The sequence below is a fragment of the Cottoperca gobio genome, chromosome 17 (assembly GCF_900634415.1).
Source record: "Cottoperca gobio chromosome 17, fCotGob3.1, whole genome shotgun sequence".
Lineage (NCBI taxonomy): Eukaryota > Metazoa > Chordata > Actinopteri > Perciformes > Bovichtidae > Cottoperca > Cottoperca gobio.
In genome coordinates this window covers 14,331,041-14,354,589 of record NC_041371.1, presented here as the reverse complement: position 1 = coordinate 14,354,589, position 23,549 = coordinate 14,331,041, and the positions used below count along the sequence as shown (strand labels likewise).

Below are 23,549 nucleotides of genomic sequence, written 5' to 3'. Positions count from 1 at the left end.
GCCTGTTATTGTCTCCTCCATTCCAAACACCCTCACTACACGGATGCCATTGTGAGCACCTTTTGGTGGGCCAAGAAATATAATGGGCAACATAATGGGAAAGGCATCAGCAAGGACACTGGAGTTTTATATGAAAGACTGTTAACAAGGTAGCGGGGCCATACTGGTCACAAGTGTGCAGGCTTGTTTTTAAGTCATAATGTTTCTGCAATGGTGATTCATATACAACAAACTAATTTAATGTGAACGAGTCATCCCGCACAACAAGCCAAGAAGCCAGAAATACAACCTAACAATCAAAGCCAGGCATTTATTTAAGATGTGTCATGTATGTGTAGCATTTTCTTGACATTATTGTTCTCCAAAGCATTTCACCTCTACTGAATCTTCAAGCTTATCTCATAATAAGACAGGTGTCACATTTCTCACCGTTACATCACACACTGTAACAAGGTGAATCCTCTGGGTTTGGACGCGGCATGTGAGATGGTTCAGAGGGTTTTAATGTGAAGGCTTTTTCCAGAAAAGACTAAATTGCTTCTTTCAATACTATGTCTCCATGTAGTGAGGATACAGTTCATCAATTGACCAAACCCCTTACGTACTGTTGCTACGTCTGCACGAAACACATATCGTAGTTAATTGTGAAAGGTTCGCTTCTCCAAATTAGTACTTTTGTGTCTGTGCTAGACATGATCAGCTCTAGTTAGCATGCTAATTAAGCTAACACTACATCCATTAATTGGTTGAAAACGTTGTCTCCGGCTGACTTTTTAATGTTTTCGACTCACTTGTTATAAAATGAGAAGCCTGTAAAAGGTAAAGGTTAGCATCCTCACCAATTGATGACTCATGTAGAAGACATTAAATTACAGAAACAGAAGTGTTCTTGTACTGCTGTAATGTAATGCTGCGAAAAGTTAGTCATTAAATTAAAGTTATGGTGGTGATGGCCTAGTGGTTCGGCTTCCAAATACAACACCAGATGGTTGTGAGTTCAATACCAAGGCTGCCACCATTGTACCCCTGAGCTGCTCCAGGGGGAGTGTCCCTGTAGTTAGTTCTTTCAACACTGACTTCCACACAGCATTACTACAGTGAATGAGCTACATGTATAATGTGTTACACACAAACCAATGTAGATAATGATGTGCGTCGTGGAGTCTAACACTTAGTGAGCTCGGCTAAGGAGTAGGCTAAGCTAGCCAGACATATTTACTGCTACCATCTTTCCCAAACGCTATGCTGTCATAACTAAACTCTGTGTCACAAATCTTATTACTAAATAGACTTGCCTTGTCTTTTTGTTAGAGAGATAGTAAGACTCCAGGGAGAGAGAATAGAGGAGACATCAGTCAATAGTTTCGAGAAGTATTGACATCTGTTAATCGAGGAACTAATCAAGCTTCTCTTGTCTCTGAGCCAATCAGTGTCTGCCATGATTCTTTCATCGATTTATTTGCATTGGGGATGAACCCAGGCTGTTGTGTTTATCTTCTTGTCAAAAATATGCAGTGTACCATTTGGTTGTCCCTTCTTTTCTCGCTGTCTGGCGGAGAGACACTGTTCATTGCCAGCATATTGTGTAAGGATTCATCATGCTGCCGTTGTTGACAGATTTGACTGTCACCCACTTGTCAAAATGCCACGCAGTGACAAGGGATGGAGAGAACGCACTCACAAAACATACACACACACGAGTATAAATGCAGGCGGAGTAGATCAGAAGTAGCCAAGCAACTGAAAGATGCAAAGATGAAAAGCAGCACAAATAAAATATAAAATGTATTTGACATTTAAAAAGTGCATTATAAGACAACGGAGGGGATTAAATCGATTGTTGAGTAAAACAGGTGACATGGAATGACTTAAAGGCTGTCCGTATTACTGGTAATGTTTCTCGACCTAAACTACAAAATATATAACCAATAGAAATATAATTTGAACTGCAAAGTACAACCATTAACTGTTATTGTATACCTTCTTTGAACCCTATTTCACAAGCTGAGGCACTTTGTTTGCCAAGGGGTAAGGGCACCGATCATGGATCAACCTGTTACATGTCTTCTCTCCTCTCTCCAGCCTTAAATCCTGTCACTCTTCTACTTCTAGCTGTCCATAAACGCAAACATACCCCTAAGAAATAATATGTCACCATCCGAAACTTAATGTTTTGGACCCAGTTAGATGACACAATGATCCTCTTTTGTGGAAAGTTCATAAATAATTTCTGCTATTATGAAATTGTCATTTTTTTCAATGATGAGACATTACAGCCGGTATCTAAAATCAGATGCACAAGATGATTATTAGGTCTCGGCCTGTTCGTTAGATATTTTGTGTTGTGTTTGTACTTCCTGTTTTATTTTGTTAATTATCTGTTCTTTGTTGTTCTCTCTGTCCCACCTCCCTTCTGTCTTGATCGTACCGTTACAGTACGAACTGGCCCAAGACATGGACTCAGCCGACTCAGAGAAGGTTAAGACGGCGCTCGGTGCTCAAGGCATTCGCCTCCACAATCTGGATGAGCAGCTATCATCACTGTGCGTGGGAGTGAGGTCTCTGACAGACAATCAGACGGCATTCCAGAGCAACGTAGGTGGTCAAGTGGACCAGCTGGCCAAGTAGTTCCAACAGCTGGGGACAAGCGTCCAGTCACTATGTTCTGCGATGGCCAGGCCGCGGGGGCAGGCCGCTACCTGTCAAGGGGCTGCGGTCATCTCTCCCGTCACCACGGCTACTCCCTAGCCAATGATTCGTCTCTCCAGACCCGAACGCTTCTCCGGAGATTTGGAGAATTGCAGAACGTTCTTAACCCAATGTTATTTACATTTTGAATTACAAGCTGCTTCTTTTCCAACAGAGGGTTCCAAGGTGGCGTATGTGATGAATGGGCCAGGGAGGCACCAATTTGTCAATCCCTAGGAGCCTTCACAGAGACTCTAAGGAAGATCTTCGACCACACGGCTCCGGGTCGAGAGGCAGCCCGTGCACTCACCAGTATTCGACAGGGGAACCGGCTGACTTCGGACTATGCTGTGGAATTCCGGACATTGGCGGCCGACAGTGGATGGAATGAGCCGGCGTTATTCGACGTATTCAGGAGTGGACTCTCGGATCGTATCAAGGATGAGCTAGCACCATTGGAATTGCCCACAGGTCTGGACTCTCTTATTGCCCAGTGCATCCGAATCGACAACCGATTCCGGGAGAGAGAACGGGAACGAGGACTATCGACGGTCGCAGCTCACAGATTCGAGGGACGGGGTGATTCCGGTCACACTTTCGCCCAAGGTCCGGGGTATTCTCGGATTCTGAGACCACCTTATTCGGCGACAGTAACCTCACCAGACGAGGAGATGCAGTTGGGCCGCACCAGACTGTCTCAAGCGGAGAGACAGCACGGGATGAGAGAGGGTCGCTGCATCTATTGCTCTGACTTTGGACATTTTGTTTAAAGATGTCCAGTAAAAGCCAAGGCTCACCAGTAAAGAGGGCACTGGTGAACCGAGCAGTTTCTGGGGGAGGACCTAATAGTACCCCCTGTTTTATTTTGTTAATTACCTGTTCTCTGTTGTTTCTACTTCCTACCCCCAGGTGTTCCCAATCTGTTCGTTAGTGTCCTCACCTGTGTCTTGTTCCCTCTCACTTCTTGGTGTGTGTATATATAGTCTGTTTCGTTTGTCTCTCGTTGCCAGTCCCGTCTTCCTGTTTGCTGTTTCCCAAGCGTTTAATTCCCCGGCTTCCTCAACCTTGTTTTTCCGTGACTCGATTCTGCCCTTGCCTGATCCTTGTCTGTTGTGCTGTTACGCTGAGTATCTGCCCGTGTACCAAACCTGTTTCTGTGACCCGACTCTGCTCCTGGATTACCCCTTGATACTTTGTATGATCAACTGTCTTTGCGTGTAACATAGCAACTGCAAAGTTTTCAGTAAAGACTATTTCCATTCAACATTTATCTGCTTCTGTGTCGCGCAATTGAGTCCCACCTCCCTTGCGTCTTGATCATACCGTTACAATGATGTATGCAATATTCAGCAATAAATGTAGAAAGCTTCTACATTATCAAAGGTTCCCTATGTGAGAAGGTTGAAAGCTACTTGCATACATTACAACGACATTTTACAGACATTAGACTTAGATTAGATTTATTTGTTTCAGGATATACAAAATTACCACGTCTAGCCACACGGCAAGTTTGGCATGCATTTTCAGAGGAAAAAAGGAAAAATGTGTTGAATAAATATTTTACTGAATGTACTTCATTGACATTTTCAGTTGATAATAAGTTTATTGTAGACCATATTGAACAATGTGCATTATACTTCGTCACATTTCAACTTGGAACATGCACTAACACACATGAGAGCATCAGTAGTTTTACTGGTGGAAGTAGTTCTCTTGTGTGACGGATAAAATATCACAGATCCCTTACACACAACCTCTAGAATGTCATTCAGCGTGTGGCATATGTAATTGCTCCATATGAGTGATCTCATAGAAACTGTTGGCATATAGTATTGTATAAATAGAGATGTGTGGTAAAGGCATACTGGCTGGTCCTGCACAGTGGAAGAGTTTAATGTATGTTTGTGAGCAGGTTTAGTCTGTTGTGACTGAATGATTTTAATAAGAATTAGTGAAAGGAGAGCTTATCCGTTTTAGCTGTGCTTACTTTGTGTTTAGGGAAGACCGTCGTGACTGTGGATGAGGATGAGTGTACTGGAAAGGGGAAGCTGTATGTGTTCGCAGCATGTACACTCCTGCTCTAAACTGAAAGCTTTACATTATTTTTCTAAGCTAATGAAACAACTAATAACTAGGGTTGACACATACTGTAGATCATTTTCCCAGGTGCAAAACAATAATAAATACATACACTACATTTGGCATTGAAAACAATTTTGAACCTTTTTAAGGGATGTTTGTCCTGCTACTTCTGTGGATTTGGAATTTGTTTCCTCACATATCTTCATCTATTGTTCATCTTTATCATTTTCAGTGAAGGTCTGCAGACATGCCAGGTAAATGTATTGAATGTGTCCAAAGTTTGTGTAAGTTACAGTTTGTGTTAAATCTTAAATAACCTTTAAACGCTCAGAATTTGTGTTTCAAATAGGTTTTGTCAATTCCGTTTTACACTTTATGGGCAAAGAGCAATTTCATTTAAACGAGGAAAGGAAGCAGTTGCCGCAAGCTGCGCCTTCAGAGGATTTTAATGATTTTAACTGAGTAGAAAACATCTGCTTTATGTGTTAGCTGTGCTCAGTGACACATACAATTAAATGACTGCTTTTTGTTTATTTCTAATGTTCATGTTCCCGTCTCCTATATGCAACTGTTTTACAGATGGTACAGGTCCACTCCTCACTTTGTACATACTCCATCTTCTTCATCTTTACCCCCTCTCCATCTGTCTCTGTTTGTTGAGTTTACTTATGCTCTGTAGACATGGCTTCTGGTCTTTTAGTCTGTATATATGATAATCCTCAAACACATTTATCATCATAACTCTGAAGACCGCAGTGAGCAACACAGGATTCACTCTCTAGTTAGTTGTGTGTGCTTTTTGTTTGTTTACCTTGGTGCCTGGCGGCCCCTAACCAGATGGGTCGGTTGTCTCCGAGCCATAAAGAGGATATCAGTGCGGCAGCAGAATGAGCCTGGTGCCAACCAACACACTGTTATTACACAGTGTGTATTCTCTGCTCACTGAGACATGTACAAGGTTTTTACAATCAGGATCCTCCACATGTGCAGCAAGTGATATTAGCAGAAACAAAGAAAGAATAATTACACGTTGATGTTCATTTAGAAATACAACATCAATATATGTTACATGTTTCTACCAAAGGTCACACATTTGATGACTTTAGACTCGATTTGACAAAACTGAGCTGAAAAAACTTGAAAATACTTAATACCTTTCCCCAAGCCAGAAGAATAAAAAGTATGTTATTTAAAAAGTTTTACACAATTAATTTCCCGTAATTTCCAGAATCCCAGCAAACATTCCCAGCAAGTCCACGCCTTATTCTGCAGATCAATACGACAGTATCCTATCATGTTGCAGGAGAGAGAACCATGAAGAACTAACTTTAGGTTATTGAGCGCCAGTTGGAAAAATGTTCCAAAAGATAATTCAGTTTGTATGGGCTAAAGAAACTGCACGGTGGTCAACAAAAAACTATTTGCAGTATGAGAAATGCGCTGGTATAAATTGGTGAAGAGCGCATTATGACTCGTTTAGAAATCAAAACTCAAAGTTCAGGACTTGGGATTTGACTCGGGACTTGCTTTTCTTGACTTGGGACTTGAGTGCAAAGACTTGAGACTTACTAGTGACCTGCAAAACAATGGCATGGTCCACCTCTGGTATCTAGCAGGTTCACTAAAGTTGTACCGTAACACTGCTGCAGTAAAGCCGGAGTTGTTAAGGTTATATTGTTAAAGTTTGACACATTGTAATGTAGGCATCCATAGTCAAGTATGAGTCAAACTGCATGAAATAGCTCATAGTTAAAGCATGATTAAATTCTGTCTTCAGTCTGGATATACAGTATTCAGAGTAAAGTAAAATCCATCAGGATATTCTACACTTTGAAAAACATGTGCTGAATATTGTTCTACAGCAAAGGGAAGTTTTGGGATTGTTTACAAACTCAATCTGATCCTCTCAACGCATTTGGATTATTTGGATCAATTGTTCAATTGTTCTGGAACAAACTAATTATATGGAAAGTGTATTTAATGTAGCTCATAAAGCATAGTAATGTAGTCGCAGTAATCCCTGCAACATTTCATTTGACATTTAAGTTTTCAGTTTCTCAGAGAAAGATTCAACCCCCCGATACTGGCTATGGAAGTAATGAGTACCAAAATCAATAGGTTCTTTCACTCCCATTACACTTCTGGCACATACTGTGCAAAAGAAATGAGCTCAAGTGAAAGCACAGAGCTGCTATTTCCCTGGGATGTGGGATCAATGTTTGCCTATAAGGCCATTACCAAAGCAGCCAAAGAACATCCAGTGGTAAACACACCCTATTGTACCCTGTGTCCTGTTTATAGACTACCTTAGTTCTAAAATGATAACCAAGAAAATAAAAGTGTTTCTGCAGTAATGTCAGGATTAGGGTTACAGAGCGATTCTAGGTGAGCATATTGAAATTAAAAAATATTGAACGTCACTTTAAAATAGTACAGCCACAGAGCTGTTTATTGAGGCAATGATTATTTTTAGATGTCGAACGGATCAGAGCTTATAGCAACACTGCTCAAACACTCACAGTGTGTCAAGTAACTCACATATTTCTACTTGAATCTCCCACGTGGAAGACATGTTATGAGACATGACAAACACAATGCATTAAATCAACCTAACACCTCATAACAGTTCATGATATCAACACACCAGTGGACACCCTTTGACTCCAGAACAACTTTAATTCCTCTCAGATTCAGGAACTGCAGAGAAGAATGACGGCTTCTCCCACATTTTGTTCATGATAGGTGATAATTGGATCAGCTGATGATCAGTTGCAGTGACGTGCATGGCTTTGTGTGTCAGTATAGGTAGTTACTGTGAGTACTGTGGACTCAGAATCAGATGTGAAGTGTGAAAGTCCTCATTATAACCAGAAGCAAACCAGCCTTGGTCCAATAAAAGCTATCAGTCACATTTCCCCTGTGTGTGTGTGTTTAATTATTACTATTATTATTAATTTATTAGGGAGAATTATACAGTCCACATTTGTTTCTTTTAGATAATATTATTGTTCATAATATTACAAGTTATTACAACACTATAGTAATGCTTTTATGGTTGTAGTTGATATAAATCTGATTACATGCACACAGTAACTTCATGAATCACTCTCCGGGGCATATTGTCAGGATTTTCTAAAACATAACAGTGTTATAAATGTATAACTTCATTTTAATCAATGCATTTTTTTATTGCAGTTAATTAGCAGAGTTGGATGAGGGGCAAACAGGGTAAGCATTTGTCTATGGAATCAGTGAATAGTTGACAGGTCCAATGTCTAAATGGCTGGCAAGACCAGTGGATGAATCATACCCCTGATGCACTAACCTAATGGCTCATTACTAATCTATAATGGACCACCATCTGTTTTGGGAGGAATAGCAAGAATGGATCTAATTTGAATAAGTATTTTTGATCCTTTTTGTAGGTCTTTCTAGAGACATCATTGACATCAATTGCAGTTTAATGTCTTCTTGAGTATTTGTCTTCCAGATTCACACACCTGCATTTGAGCCACTCAAACTCAATTGGCTTTTTTACAGATTTAGTCCACTTCTCCTGTTTGTGAGGCCACACCCTTCTCAATTCTTTAGATACATGTTAGGTGTTTTTTTTAGATAGTTGAAACGAACTAAATGCCTAGCTGGTTATCTTTCAAGGGATTATATACAGTATATCCCTATATACCATGTATATATGTTCCTTCTTTAACAAATCAGTCTGCAGTTGTACTGGGAAGATGTTCCAGATGTGAATGTGGCGTTCTTGAAAAACACAACAGTAAAACTAACCTGATTAAATAAGGTGAAAGATTGCTTGTTACTGTGCTGAAGATGGGAGGAAAACATTTAACTGAAGGGGAAATAAATAAAAGGGAACAATAATGTAAAATAGATTACTTTTTCAAGACCAAGTAAAAAGCAATGACGTAAAAGTAAACAAGTAATGACATAAAATCTCTACGACATATGCTTTTATAGGCAGGAGGGTTGCAGACATTCACAAAAAGCTTGAGTGCTACCAGCCAAGCAGACTCTAAATGCAAGGCAAAAATAAAATATGTAAATAAACCAATATGAGAGTTTAGACCCAAACAGAAAGTATCCAATCCATGTGTTAAAATAATCAACAGCGTTTTAATGATCCTTTCATATAGGCTACAGTAATGTGTGGACAGCGTATTTCTGCCACAAAATAATGAAAACATATAATACAAATGTGAGTAATGCAGCAGGGTGTGGGGGATTGTCCACTTGAAATATATCATGAAGGGACAGTATTTCCAGCACGGCACAACGGGTCATGTAAAATGGTCCAAATGACTCCTACGAGATGGCTGCTCATACCATGACAGATCCACCTCCACGTTTAACACCTGGTAAAAGACACTGTGGGTTGAACACGCTCTTTGGCTTTCTCAACAGAAACAGGTCCAGACGGAAAACAAAGACAATTCACCGATCCATATTACTTTTTATTTTGCTCAGGTTTTATGTCCTTATACAACATTGTGCAGCTTTCTGAGCTGACATTGCATTAAAATGAATGGAACTAATGTTTTTAGGAAAATATCACGTTTTTCAGTGTGTTATCATAATTCTTTAGTCTTCCCCCGTTACCACGTTATGTCATTTTACAGCTTTTGTGATCAAAGCTGCAACCCAGGCATATTTGGGCTGCTACTGAAATTAATAATAAATAGTGACAATAGTGTTAGGTCTTCTTTCACACAAGAGATGCAGCTCAAAGTGATGAATATCAGGACAAACGACTTTAAATTATCTGTAACACTTTGCTCTTTACTGTTACTTTTTACTTTACACTGTATCTGCTTACAACTACATGTTTATGTATTGCTTAGATAGTGAATATGGGAGGTTAATGGAAAGTGTTGCAATGCAGAGAACCAAAAAGTTATATATACACACAGTCAAAAAGGGGAAATGGTAGTGCAAAAGCAAAATAATCTTTAAGAATCTGGAATCTGGAATTGCTATGATTTTCATTTGAACAATTGCAAAATGATAAACTGTTAAACCGTTATCAAACTATTAACTTTGTGTAAATCAACTAATCGATTAATTGACTAGCTGTTTCAGCTCGAAAATGGCACATTATAGATAAGACCTCATTTGATGCTGCTGTCTTCAGATGAACAGGGAGTCTGTTCCACTATTGGGTCCAAAACTACAGACGTCAGCTTCTCCGCAGGTCGCTGACCAAGTTTTTGGATACAGCAAGCAGCTGAGAGTCTGTGGATGTGACGGCTCAATGATGGACATATCCTGGCACTATATCAAAGTCAGTGGCACGTCTCTGACAAGATTCATGGACAAACACTGGGAGTTTAAGAAACTATCCCAGAACTAACTGGAAGCAAGTGTGGGGACTTTACAATCACAACAGGCATGATGTGAGCTCTTTTCTTTGTTCCAGTTATGACAAGCTGTAATGATTTATAGGCTCATTTGGGAGAGCTGAGGGCAATGCACCACAGTCAAGAAGATAATAATATTTCTACTTAATATAGTTATTTTCTTTGTGATTGTGATGTAAATTCCTGCAGTTTCTTTGTGGTGTGTTTAATTTATGTTGTCCATCCCCTGTACAAAATCATCTAGTGTAAAGACTAAAGCTTTCTCTTCCTCTTTAATTGGATAATGAGTTGATGGTGGACGTGAACGCAGCATATTGTCCTCCACATCATCATCAGTTTGCACCAGGAAATCAAATGGAGGTGTCTATCTGTTTGCACCATCTGGAAATAACAATAGGGGAGCATAGTTCTCACGTGAACGCCAAATGAAATCACTGTGAAGCTCTCTTTAAAAATCAATGAGGCGTGAGATATGAAAAACATAATTTGCTTTGTGGGGGATGAAACAACAGGCTTTAAATGAGTTTGTATCCCGTGCCTGCGCAGTGAATAGTTTGATGGTAAATATCATGGGAAGCTTTCACAACCATCTCATTGGCTCAGAAGTCAGAGACCCCGGTCATATAAAGCGTGAGTGCTTGATATAGAAGCCTCTTCCCGCTGGCAAGCGTTTCGGACCAATCGGGAAAATACATTTTACGCGCGGAGTGCTTGGAGAGCAGCGCAGCTGGCGGTACATATTTTCGAAGGAAGAGTTATACAGCCAACAGGTTGGTATATCTCATGTTAGATGTGAAACGCTAAGGATGTTAATGTGCCTTTGTTTGAGGGAAAAACAGTTATTCATATTAGCCTTTGCTCATTTAATTTAAGGATTTAATTGAGCAATTGACATTCCAACAATTTAAAGTGATATTAAATTAAAAGAAAGAAATAATTAGATGTCTTACAAAAAACTGAATGTGTTTGAGATGATACAAATCTCAACAGTGCTTGTGTAAATAGTTTAGACACTACTTATTTTGTTCACTATGTTTGCGCATTGATTTCACATTTCGACATGTGCTCTCAGATTAGATTAGTTTAGATACTCCTTTAATGTCTAAATTGTTAAAGAATTGTTTGCAACTTAAATGCTAACTCGTCATTAATATCCTTTACTGAATTGCTGCACGGTTCAATATATAGTGTTCTACTGAGGTGTAAATAAACAGATTTAGTCTAAGGTTGAAGTGGGGAATAATATTTTTAAAACCTTAAAACAAAAGTGTATTTCTCTGTTATTTTGTCGGTCTGTTATCGTCTGATGTGCTTTTTTCCTCTTCATGCATCACTTTTCTGTTATCACAGAGTTAACTGTGAGTGGAGGCGTCTGAGTGGGCATGTGGCTACTGGAGAAGCTCCGTAGCTCTGTGGAGAGCAGTGGGACCAAATCTAAGTCCCCGCAGACAATAGAGGCCATTCCCATCTCTGTTTATACCAACGTCCTCACTCCAGAAAAGATCCCTGACTTCTTCATCCCCCCCAAACTTATTTGCTGCCCTCCAGAGGAGTCTCTTACCCCGGAGCCTAAACACTGCTCCAAATTACGACCCTCTGTGTCTGACCATGCCATCTGCAGCCAGAGCCCCAGAGCTCGGAGCAGCAACAACCCCTGCAGCCCTCGCCTCTTTCCTCGCCTGGGAGGAGACGCACGCAATCTCCAGAGGTCAGCCAACCGTCACATCATCCAAATAGAGAGTGCAGATGAGCCGGGTGCCGGATCTGTTGACAGGCCCAGTGTCAACACAAATGCTGACCCCCAGTCACAGACTGCAATGTCTCTGCCGTATGTCCCCAAAGCTCAGACTTCATATGGCTTCTCCACCCTGGTGGAGTCTCCTCACACCCGCCGCAAGGAGAGCCTGTTCCACAGCGACCCAGGCACCCCCCTCACCTCCCCGAACACCCAGAGGCGCTCCCAAGGGGGGACTCTCCTGGCCCCATCTGACCCCAACCCCTACCGCTATTTCAGCGGTGGAGAGAGCGACACCTGCTCCTCAGCAGAGTCGTCCCCCTTTACCTCCCCTCTCCTGTCCCGCTCTGCCTCTCTCCTACGCTCCATTACCCAGGAGACACAAGCCAAGGTGATGACTGTTACTGTATGTGTAAGTGTGTATAAGGAATGGCTGCGAAAAAGCTTTTAATGTGTTACAAAAGTGTTTTTTTCCTTGTTTCATTCACCATGAGACTTCTTTCTGTATGTTTACCAGTTGCTTTTGTGTCTCTCCCTCAAGGTGTCTCGTGCCAAGCGCACTCTGGCGCGTCACAGTTCTCTCTCCACTGATGACTGCAGCTCAGCAGACAACAGCCCCAACATGCAGCGCCGCCGCATGCGCTGCACTCAATCTCCCGCTTTCCGTGGGCATAAAAGCAGTGGCTCAAGGGGCGCAGCGTCAGACCGCGAGCACACAATCAACCTCCACAAGGGGGGGACACTGAGGCTGAGCACTCACTACGAGCCAGAGGCAGCTCGGCTGAGGGTGCGCGTGCTCACAGCCGAAGCCCTCTATGACAGGCAGACGGACCTTAAAAGCATCAACTGCTGTGTAGCACTCTACCTGAACCCTGGAAAGCAGCAGAAACAGAGGAGCACCATCATCAAGAATAGCAGGAATCCAGTATTCAATGAGGACTTTTTTTTTGACTCACTGCCCCAGGCACAAGTAAAGAGTCTGGCCATGAAGATAAAGGTAGTGAACAAAGGAACCAGTCTGAGGAGAGACGTGCTTCTAGGAGAAAGGGAGGTGCTGCTCAGTGAGCTACTCTCAGGCCTCTAGGGAGCCCCTGTCAAGACTTTGGTGAAAACAAGCAACTCAAAATATTGAGGGCCCTTTCTTCTCTGGCTTCCTTTTTATCCCACTGAACAGATCTGATAAATACTGGGCAGGTGAAAAGCTGCTGATGATAAGGGAGTGGTAGCTTGCACACTGTGGTATGTACATCAATGGACGAAAAAAACTGAAAACTCAAAAGAATTGAAAGTCCCAATTTATCAAGTAGCCATCATTAACGTTTTTCTGTCCAAATATCAAGCACCATGATTTACATGCGTACCAGTGTATTAGTAATGTAAAAAAAGTGGAGCTGTTGTCCTTGTTTGTGTATTTCTCTTGTGTTGTAGTGTTGTCTTCTCTCATGTGGCTCAATATCATATCAGCTGTGATGCAGGGATGATCTTGTTAAGGTTGGAGCTGTAGTTTTTGTAATCATGTAGTAATATTACATGTGGGTTTTGCACGTTCCTGTGGAAACTAATCATTTAACGCCTCTGTGTACTTGAAAGAGTTTATATTTGGAAATTAGATTTTGGCAGTTGGTAGTTTTGTAGTTGTAGTTGTAGGTGTAATGTTATTATGACTGTTGTTATGTGACATGCTTTTGAACATATGAATAAAAACACTAAACTCTCACTGATATGTCTTTGCCCTGCAGCTTTGTCTCAGTGATTGTGTTCTCTAAAAAAATTCCACAGGATCAAGAGAAAGCCAGAGGAATATATTATTAAGCCTCCTTTGCTCCCCTATCCTTTCCATTCTGCAAATAAGTATGAGGCTGCATCCTCTGAGACAGACACAGGCTGGGTGTCATTTGTGAGGCTTTTAATCCTAGATCTCTGCACGCAATATTGTCTCTCTGTGTATTCAAACTCCCTGTTTAATTTAGCTGATGTTTGCTATTCAGGCACTCCTCCAGTAAGGTTTAAATAATTATAAAGGATTGCAGGAGGTAGAATCGTGCCGCCTGAAACAAAAAGTTGGCACGCACTTTCCAGCTCTGTATATAATTCATCTGTACAGTTATGCTCTATCTTGATTTATATGTTCAATACTTTGGGGGATAAATGGAAATGCATTTGTGCTGAGGGAGGAGAAATACAAAACATACCCTATGGTCCACACTAATACATCTGTCAGGAATGCAGAGGTGGTCTCACTGAGAAATAAAGAGCATAAGCATGAGCAAGTGTGGATCTTATGCCTCCTCTAATGGTGAAACATCAGAATGACACCTCACAATACAATATAAGTATTACATTTAAAGAATCAAAAGCATTCTTGGCAACTTTTAAATGAATGACTGGTAAACTGCCCGGGGTGTCTCCTGCCTTCTGTCCATATACGCTGCAAACAGACACTCCTATGACTCTGAAAAGGAGAGAAAAATACATTTTATTAAAAGGTGTAAACACTCTCAGGTTTATGAGAGTGATCTGCAGACAACACAATTTGCCTATAAAGTATTGAAATTAGTCACAGCAAGCACCCATGTAGGACACATTCATCTTGAAAGCAAACATGAAGTTATTGAACATTGCTTGTCTAATGAATCTAATCTCTAATCTAATCTCTAATCTAATCTCTGAATTAAGCAAAAAAATCCACCGAGTCATAATCACCACTTTTCCCCCCACTGATATTAAATTCCCCGGAAGAATTAGCATCTCACTAATGAGATCTTATGTGAAAACAAATTTTTCTTCCCAAACATTTTTGGTTAATTTCATATGAAATGTTTTTGTCTGTTCTGTTTGTCAGGGCTCAGCTGGAACATGTTCACGTATTCCCGTTCACAAATCGGAATCTAGTTAATTTTATCATCAAAAGATGATAACGGTTGGTGGGTTAGGGTGTGCATCATTTCAGAAGACAGAGGTGATGGATACTTTGCTAAAGTTAAGTTTCAGATGCTACCCAGGCACTTCCAAATGTCAAGACATTGTTGACAAAGAACAGCATGCGGTGAAAAGATTATATCACACATTCTTGCTGCTGGAATAGTAATATTTTCTTCTGTAGTTTGATGTGTCCTGAATTTCCTTTGTACATGACCACGGTTACATTCTCTTAATCTATCAACGTTTTAATTAGTATTAAGAATAAATACTGTATATTATATAAAGAGAACATTATATAAATTGTAAATTTGTTCAAAGATGATTTTAGTTTCCATCTTTTAGTTTTAGAGAGAACTAAAAATGACTGCCTTCCTGATCTTTGTGATGCTCTTGGCAAGCAGAGGTATCATGTACTGAATGTAGAGCCCAGCATCATGCAAGTCAATATTACAGTCAATACTCTGGCCACTGGCTTTGAATAGGAGAATAGATTAATGTGATCTCCTCAAGACGTTCAGATCAGTCATATATGTTTTCATCTTAATTCCACATATATGTATTGATGTTTATTTGATCTATGAATCTTTTCCTCCTTTTTAATAGCATATAGGGTTCTAAATATTTGACAGTTATATGGGTGCTAGTGGAATAGCACATCACCATGAAGGACAACTAATTATTTCCCTAGTTGCAAAAACAATCCACTAGAAAAAAATCACCAAAAGGCTGTGCTGTCTTTCCTACATTTACAGAACAGTACAAAACAATATTAACAGTAATGTTTTAATGGTGGAGTATGGTACAGCCTCCTTGTTATTCACTACTCTATTATTGTGACATGACTGCAGAAGCCTGATGCTGTTGGGAGCAGATTATTTGCAGATGATGAGGCCTCAGTGTCATCTGACTGTGTTGGTTATTTTAGCTTTCCTGCCTGTAGAATTTAGACTCGAGACTTAAACTGATGAGCTGAAATAATATTTATAGGTATAGGGTTTGTTGCTAAATGCATTCCAAAAACATTATTTTCAAGTAATTTCAGAATAAAGGGTACATTGTAAAATGAGCATACATATAGGTGTCTGCCTATGTCATCATGGAGGAATATCACTGAAAGGAACACCTTTGTTTTGTGTGAGACATCCTGGTCTTCAACTCTTTATGTCAGGTTTACAGTGTGTCCAGCAATATATATATATATAAAATATATATACTTATATGTATATATATATATATATATATATTATATATATATATATATATATATATATATATATATATATATATATATATATACCTTATATGTATATATATATCTATATAGATACCTACTTATATATATATATATACTTATATATATATATCTACACACATACTTATATATATATATATATACATACTTATATATATATATAATATAATACTTATATATACATACTATATATATACATATATATATATATTATATATAAATATATTATATATATACTTATATAATATATATATATATACTTTAATATATATATATATATATATATATCTTATATATTATATATATATATATATATACATATACTATATATAGTATATATATATACATATATATATTATATATATACGTATATATATATATATATATATATATCTATCTATATTACATAAATCTATTACGTATATCCATATATATATATACTTATATATCTATATTCTTCTCTATATATCTCATCATATCTATTATCTTATTTACTTATATCATATATATACATATATATCATATATATACATATATCTTTTTTTCCTATATAATCTTTTATATATACATATTATTATATCTTTACGTTTATATATATATATATAATAGATATATACGTATATAACATATATATAATAACCGTATTACATATATATACGTATATACATATTAACGTATATACAGTTATACATGTATATATATATATATATATATATATATATATATATCGTTATATACATATATATATATTACGACATATATTATATACTTATATACATATATACATATATATATATATAGAATATATACATATATACTATACATATATCGTAATATATATAGTAATACATATATATATATACGTATATACATATATATATACAATATATATAGTATAGACATATATATATACGTATAGTATATATTAGATACGTATATATATATATATATATATAATAATATATATACGTATATATACGTTATATAATATATATATAAATATATATATATATATACGTATAATATACGTATATATATATATAATACGTATATATTATATATATATTATATATACTATATACTATATATCTCTATATATATATATATATATATATACTATATAATATATATACTATCTATAATCTATACTATATATACTATATTATTATATATATATATATATCTATCTATATATATTATATTATCATAAATATATAACTATAATATCGTCAGTATATATATATATATATTATTATCTAATACTCCCTCCATCCCTCCCTCCCTCCTGTCTCTCCTCTCTCTCCTCCCTCTCTCTCTCTCTCTCTCTCTCTATCTCTCTCTCCCCTCTATCTATAATATCTATATCCGTCCTCTCTATCTATAATCTATCTTCCTCTATCTATATCTATCTATATTACATATATATCTCTCTCTCCTCTCTATAGATTCTCTATCTATAGAAACAGAGAGGAGGGAGAGAGAATCATAGAGAGACGGAGATGCTAAAGAGCACGTAGTATATAGATAAGAGATATAGCGGAGATATAGAGAGAGATAGATGATGAGAGATAGGGAGAGAGAGATATAGAGAGACGAGACGGATAAGAGATGAGAGAGATAGATATATACGATATATATATATATAATTATTAAATATATATTATATTATATAATATCTATGATTTATATGATTAATACGTTATACTCTCTCTCTAAGTAGTATATATATATACGTATATATATCTAATATAGATACATACGAGAGACATATATATAATATATATATATATATATATATATATTCTATATATCATAATTTTTAAATATAATGTAAAAAAAACAAAGTAGGTGTTTTTAATCACACATTATTTTAGAACTGAATGAATGCCGCATAGGAATCCTCCTCTCTGTCTATTTTTGTCGAGTAACACACAGTTTTTAAGTTTCCATAATGATGATAATCAATGTACCCCCTAAACTACTTTCTGAGGGTGTATTAGGTTTGTGAGCCGGGCATCAGCTGGCTCTCTCTGTCCATCTGAACAACCATAACAAACGAACCCGTCAGCCGGTAGGTCATTCAAGTCACATGCATCATGGGAAATGCAGTTCTGTAAAAGGAAAAACGCCTTTTTGCACATGGAAGTAGGAATTCCATCAAAACTACGTCACCCACAATGCCTCACCACAATCGTAAACATAGACCTGTCAAACAACACAAACGCCATCTTGACAGCACCCTCAAAATGGCAGAAAGATGTGAGCTAGAAACCGAGTCCAAACTAAGATTCCTGCTCTCTGCTATTTAAAACCGGACTCGCCAGTTTTTCCACAAACGTGTGGTTATGGGGTTGGTGCCCTGCGCGGCAGCACAGAGCCTGTAAAATGGATATACCGACGGCGGTTTTCAACGCGGCCAGAGATGGTAAGCTGAAACTTATCCAGAAGTTGCTGAGCAACAAAACTCCTGAGGAGCTGGAGGCTTTAGCCGAGGAGAAAACACAAGGAGGCACTCCTCTGTTAATAGCCTCTCGATACGGACATTTGGAGGTTGTAGACTACCTACTCGAACACTGTAAAGCAAATGTTGAACTCGGGGGGGCGGTCAACTTTGACGGCGAGACCATCGAGGGGGCTCCGCCGCTGTGGGCAGCTTCGGCAGCCGGTCACCTCCCAGTGGTGAAGACGCTACTGAAACACGGTGCCTCAGTGAACAACGCAACACTAACTAACTCAACGCCGCTCCGAGCTGCCTGCTTTGACGGTCACCTGGAGATTGTCCGCTACCTGGTGGAGCACAGAGCCGACATGGAGGTAGCCAACCGCCACGGCCACACCTGTCTCATGATCTCCTGTTACAAGGGCCACAAAGAGATAGCGAAGTTCCTCCTGGACCGCGGTGCCGATGTCAACCGCAAGAGTGTAAAAGGAAACACCGCCCTCCACGACTGTGCGGAGTCGGGTAGTCTGGACATCATGAAGATGCTGCTAAAGTGTAACGCTCGCATGGAGAGAGACGGATACGGAATGACCCCACTCCTCGCTGCAAGTGTAACAGGTCACACCAACATTGTTGAATATCTTGCCCATCAGCCTCGTACCTCCAGAGAGGAACGCATTGATGCACTTGAACTCCTTGGGGCTACCTTTGTGGACAAAAAGCGGGATCTCTTGGGGGCGATGAGGTACTGGAGAAGGGCCATGGAGCTGAGGCAACCAGTGGACAAAGCTGGATCCCTGGCCAAGCCTCTCCCTGGCCCTCCTATCCCTGCCTATGGCTGTGCACAGGAGGTGAGCACTGCAGAGGAACTGGAAGCTTTGATTACAGACCCTGATGAAATGAGGATGCAGGCTTTGTTAGTTCGAGAGCGTATCCTTGGGCCATCCCACCCAGACACCTCTTATTACATCCGCTACAGGGGAGCTGTGTATGCTGACTCGGGCAACTTTGAACGCTGCATCAGCCTGTGGAAATATGCTTTAGACATGCAGCAGAGTAACCTGGACCCTCTCAGTCCCATGACGGCCTCCAGTTTCCTGTCCTTTGCAGAGCTTTTCTCTTTTGTTCTTCAAGACCGGGCCAAAGGCACCCTGTCGACACGCGTTACCTTCCACGATCTGATGACTGTACTGGGGAAAAGTGTGAGGGAGGTAGAGAGAGCTGTGGCGCAGAGGGACAACCCACCGGAGGCTCCTCAGTTCACCAAAGCTCTCTCCATCATCCTGCACCTCATCTTTCTGCTGGAGAAGCTGGAGTGCAGCCCAGAGCAGGAGCATCAGAAGAAGCACACAGTGTATCGCCTGCTAAAGCTGAACCCTCGAGGTCGAAGCGGCTTTACTCCTTTGCACATGGCTGTAGACAAGGAGACCACGTCTGTGGGCCGCTACCCTGTCGGCCGCTTCCCCTCCCAGGCGGTGGCAGCGCTGCTCCTAGAGTGTGGCGCAGACGTGGATTCACGTGACAGTGAAAACAACACGCCTCTGCACATCGCTGCTACCAACGGTTGTCCGGAGATTATGGCGCTACTTATGAAGGCTGGGGCTCACTTTGACGCTACAAATGCACAGAGGAAGACGGCCTACGAGCTGCTGGATGAGCAGAGCAGCGGGCACCCAGCCCTCTACCCACTGAACTACGTCACCCTTCAGTGCCTGGCGGCGCGTGCAATTGAAAAGCACAGACTGCCCTACAGGGGACTCATCTCTGAGGAGATGGAGGCTTTCATTGAACTGCACTGACTTGCACTACTGTCCCCTGATGAGGCACCTCTGCACTACTCTTCCTGTTGTCCACTATGACCTGCCACAAACTTCCCTCTCCTCATCTCTGTCTCCTTTTAGCCTCTGCTTCGCTCCTGGCCCCACCAACCTTGTGTCAGACAAAACCATAGCAATAAACATCCAGCCTCTGGGCTTAAATCTCTGGCTGAAATCTGGTCAGTTATCGCTTCATTCTAACGTCAAGTCACGTAGACTTCCACAGTGATTGTTGGTTTCTACTGCCATTTAAAGCTGGGTGAAACTTCAACTTGGTATAGGCTTTAATGCATTTTCCCTCTTTTTGTCCTGTAAAAAGGAGACTTACAGTATGATGGTGCTTGTGTGTGGTGGCTAGATTGTATGAAAGATGGGTTTTAGTATTACTGCATCTGATCAAACTAGCCAGATAACATGCATGAAGATGAAGAGTGAATATGGTAGCCCATTTGTTGTTTTGCAAATTCATTCAGGAAGGAAGTGTTTTGACAAACTCCACCACCCAAACTTGCTTGCTGCTTCTTCTTATTCACATAAACCATCTGTTGTTTTTCTTTAATGTGGGAAGGTGTTTGAATTTCCTGTGCCAAATGTCAGCCATGGAGCTATGTTCTGTTACAGACTGTAAACTGGTGGCAACATGAAGAAGCAACAAACTTATCCTCCTAATTATTTATGAGCAGAAGTAATAACCTCAAGATCTGGAACTGGAGTTAAGCATGAAAAAAGAGCTGGTACCATTGATTTGCTTACACTCCCCGGTTCACACATTTGTTACCTATGCAGTTTGTGATATTTCAATCAAAGCCAACGTTCTTTCAAGCAAAAAAAAAAATTCACTACATAAACAGATTTTACACAGGATTATCCTTGAATGTTACATGTTTATCTTAACATGATGATCTCTCAAACCTGGGGCTGCCTCTTTGACAATGAAATGGTATCTTCTTAATTTATGAACCACGAATGTTTTCTTAAAACGTCTGCCTATGTCTGAATGAACAATTTCAAACTACAGTTTAAGTGTGCCTACATCCCTCTACTTGTGGGTAAAGTCAACGTCACCAAAGATATTCAAATTGCTCGGTCAAAGAAGCAGCATCAGAACTAGGACAGTGTGAAGATAACGGAGCTTAAGCCCTCTTGTGTGTATCTAATTGGGGGAAAAGCCACAGGTTAACTGTCTGAGATCATGTGTCAATTCTGCTTTTGGAGTGAATTTTCCCTTTAACCTCAGATGCAGTTCACAGAAATGGAACCGGCCATTCCTGCATCTTAGTCCTGTTTTTAATTGTGTCTCTTTTGTTGATATTGTTTTATCATGAATGTTTTATCTGTCCGTCTGTGCTAAGCACCACCAAGTTGAATGCACACTGAGAGGCTCTAAATCCTAAATGGACAACTTACATTCAGGCTATGAACTGATGATGCCTTTCTCTTTCTCAGCTGATTCGTTTAACTGATGATAACTCAAGAACAAAAGTGTGTTGGAGCTACTTGAATAAAATTCAGTACCACAACGTAATCTGTGTGTTAGCGTGTTGCGGGCGAACTCAGTTTAGCTTTGTCTTTACTATACATGTGGGAAATCTTTCATGGAAAACCAAGCATTACATATCTGAACATTGAAAATGAATCTCTCTTTCTGTGCCTCGGGTTTGTCACAAATTCTTCAGCTTAACTGCTGTTGTTCACAATGGCAGGATTTGCATTAAGAGCATCATTATATATATTTGGATGGATTGAAATGGCCGCAGTAGCCGAACATAAAAACCATACCACCCCATCAGAGCAGCCAAGTCTATAAAAGTAGCTAATTTAAAGGTATTATAGAGTTCATATAATGTGTTACATTAACCGACCATTAAAAAATACTGATTGCCCACTTAATTCAGCTCTTTATAACAAACATGGGCTTTCCTCTGCTCTGCTCACATAAACTTGAGGGGCACGGAAATAAAGCATAACAGAAACTTGATCTTTCTGAGTCCTGCACTCTTACAGTATAAATAGAGTGCAATTAACGTCACTGCTGCAGGGCAGCGATAGAGACAGTGCACTTACCCTGCTAATTTTAGGGATCTTTCGCCCTTGCTTAAACTCTGGAAATGGGAATACTGTAACGCTATACAGTCAGGCAGGTCACAGGGAGACTGGCAGAGGCAGCACACAGACGACAGAGAAGGCATTATTCTGACAGGAAACATACAATATGAGTTCATTTATTTTATGAATCAGGATTTCTGGAAAGTTAGCTGAAACTAAAATATTAATGATGTGCTACTGTGACTGTACATGTGACAGGTGTCATGTTAGCATAGTGATTAGAGAAACGGCAGCTGGTAAAGAGGCGTTCAAGTCCCCGTGACATGTATCTACCCTGCTCAACAAGATCATACATCTGAGAGCTCTCCTATAGCTGACCTGACCTCTGACCTTTCTGGAAAGGGCACCTGATGATTGTGGAAATCGTCAGATGTAAATTAGAAGGTTGACATTGGAAGCCTGACCGATGTTATCAAGACGTTAAAGACAGCTACAGTTGTTCTTTTTTGGGACAAACGGGATAGAACATATCCCATCCTGCATTTAGACATAAAAACGTTATTTGTAGGAGCATTTTCTTCTGCCAACAAAAGAGACTTATCAGAGAAATACTGTCACACATGATCCTGGATTTATGAACCTTTTGTGTTAATTCTTCCAATCTCAAGTAAAACGCAACATCACATAATAGTATCTTCCCACTAGATGTCACTAGCAACAAAGAAAATCAATCAGATGAGCAGCCTTTGTCCCTTAAAGCCCATGTGATAGACTCAAAAACGGCAGCTTCCAATTCTCATCAGAAGCGAGGGCAGTTGGTTATTTCCCCGCATCTCTTTCTCCCACCTTGTCAAACAGTCTTGGTGTCAGAGAGCGAGAAAAGAGAGAACGAGTTGGTAAAAGTAATTTTCACCAGATTATTAGGAAGAGGCTGAATATGCACTTGTAATGTATCTGGATGAACGGAAATTCAGGCTGGCATAGCTGCTGAGTCTGTTATTACAGAGTGCTGCACGGGTATCAGCAAATAAATTAGAATAAAGCCTCCTTCACACAGTCCCGAAGCGCCATGCCAACATCCAACACCACACACACACACGACACCTCAGTTTTCGGCCTTGTGGCGGTTGTTTCTGTCATGTGTGACCTAAATAAGCGCAAACAAAAGTCTTTGTTCATCTGTATAGCATGT

General features: G+C 39.8%; 2 protein-coding genes across 3 annotated transcripts; both read left to right on the top strand.

Annotated features, from left to right (window-relative positions):
• Positions 1 to 10,065: 10,065 nt before the first annotated feature.
• LOC115022685 (C2 calcium-dependent domain-containing protein 4C-like) lies at positions 10,066 to 13,607 on the top strand. 2 transcript variants are annotated; one of them, XM_029453756.1, is made up of 3 exons: positions 10,066 to 10,181; positions 11,496 to 12,271; positions 12,422 to 13,607. In XM_029453756.1, exons 2-3 carry the CDS (start codon positions 11,528 to 11,530, stop codon positions 12,962 to 12,964), a joined length of 1,287 nt encoding a protein of 428 aa, XP_029309616.1. In that variant the 5' UTR covers positions 10,066 to 10,181; positions 11,496 to 11,527; the 3' UTR covers positions 12,965 to 13,607. The 2 variants fall into 2 exon arrangements, with proteins under 2 accessions (XP_029309616.1, XP_029309615.1); XM_029453755.1 differs by lacking the exon at positions 10,066 to 10,181 and adding an exon at positions 10,727 to 10,915.
• A 4,631-nt stretch (positions 13,608 to 18,238) lies between these two features.
• fem1a (fem-1 homolog a) lies at positions 18,239 to 21,831 on the top strand. The gene has a single exon (XM_029454005.1). It carries the CDS (start codon positions 18,440 to 18,442, stop codon positions 20,291 to 20,293), a length of 1,854 nt encoding a protein of 617 aa, XP_029309865.1. The 5' UTR covers positions 18,239 to 18,439; the 3' UTR covers positions 20,294 to 21,831.
• Positions 21,832 to 23,549: the final 1,718 nt, after the last annotated feature.

Coding starts and splice junctions, on each gene's coding strand:
- fem1a (XM_029454005.1), top strand. CDS start 18,440: ATGGATATACCGACGGCGGTTTTCAACGCGGCCAGAGATGGTAAGCTG.
- LOC115022685 (XM_029453756.1), top strand. CDS start 11,528: ATGTGGCTACTGGAGAAGCTCCGTAGCTCTGTGGAGAGCAGTGGGACC. Junction 12,272..12,421: donor CCCAGGAGACACAAGCCAAG/GTGATGACTGTT, acceptor CTCTCCCTCAAG/GTGTCTCGTGCCAAGCGCAC.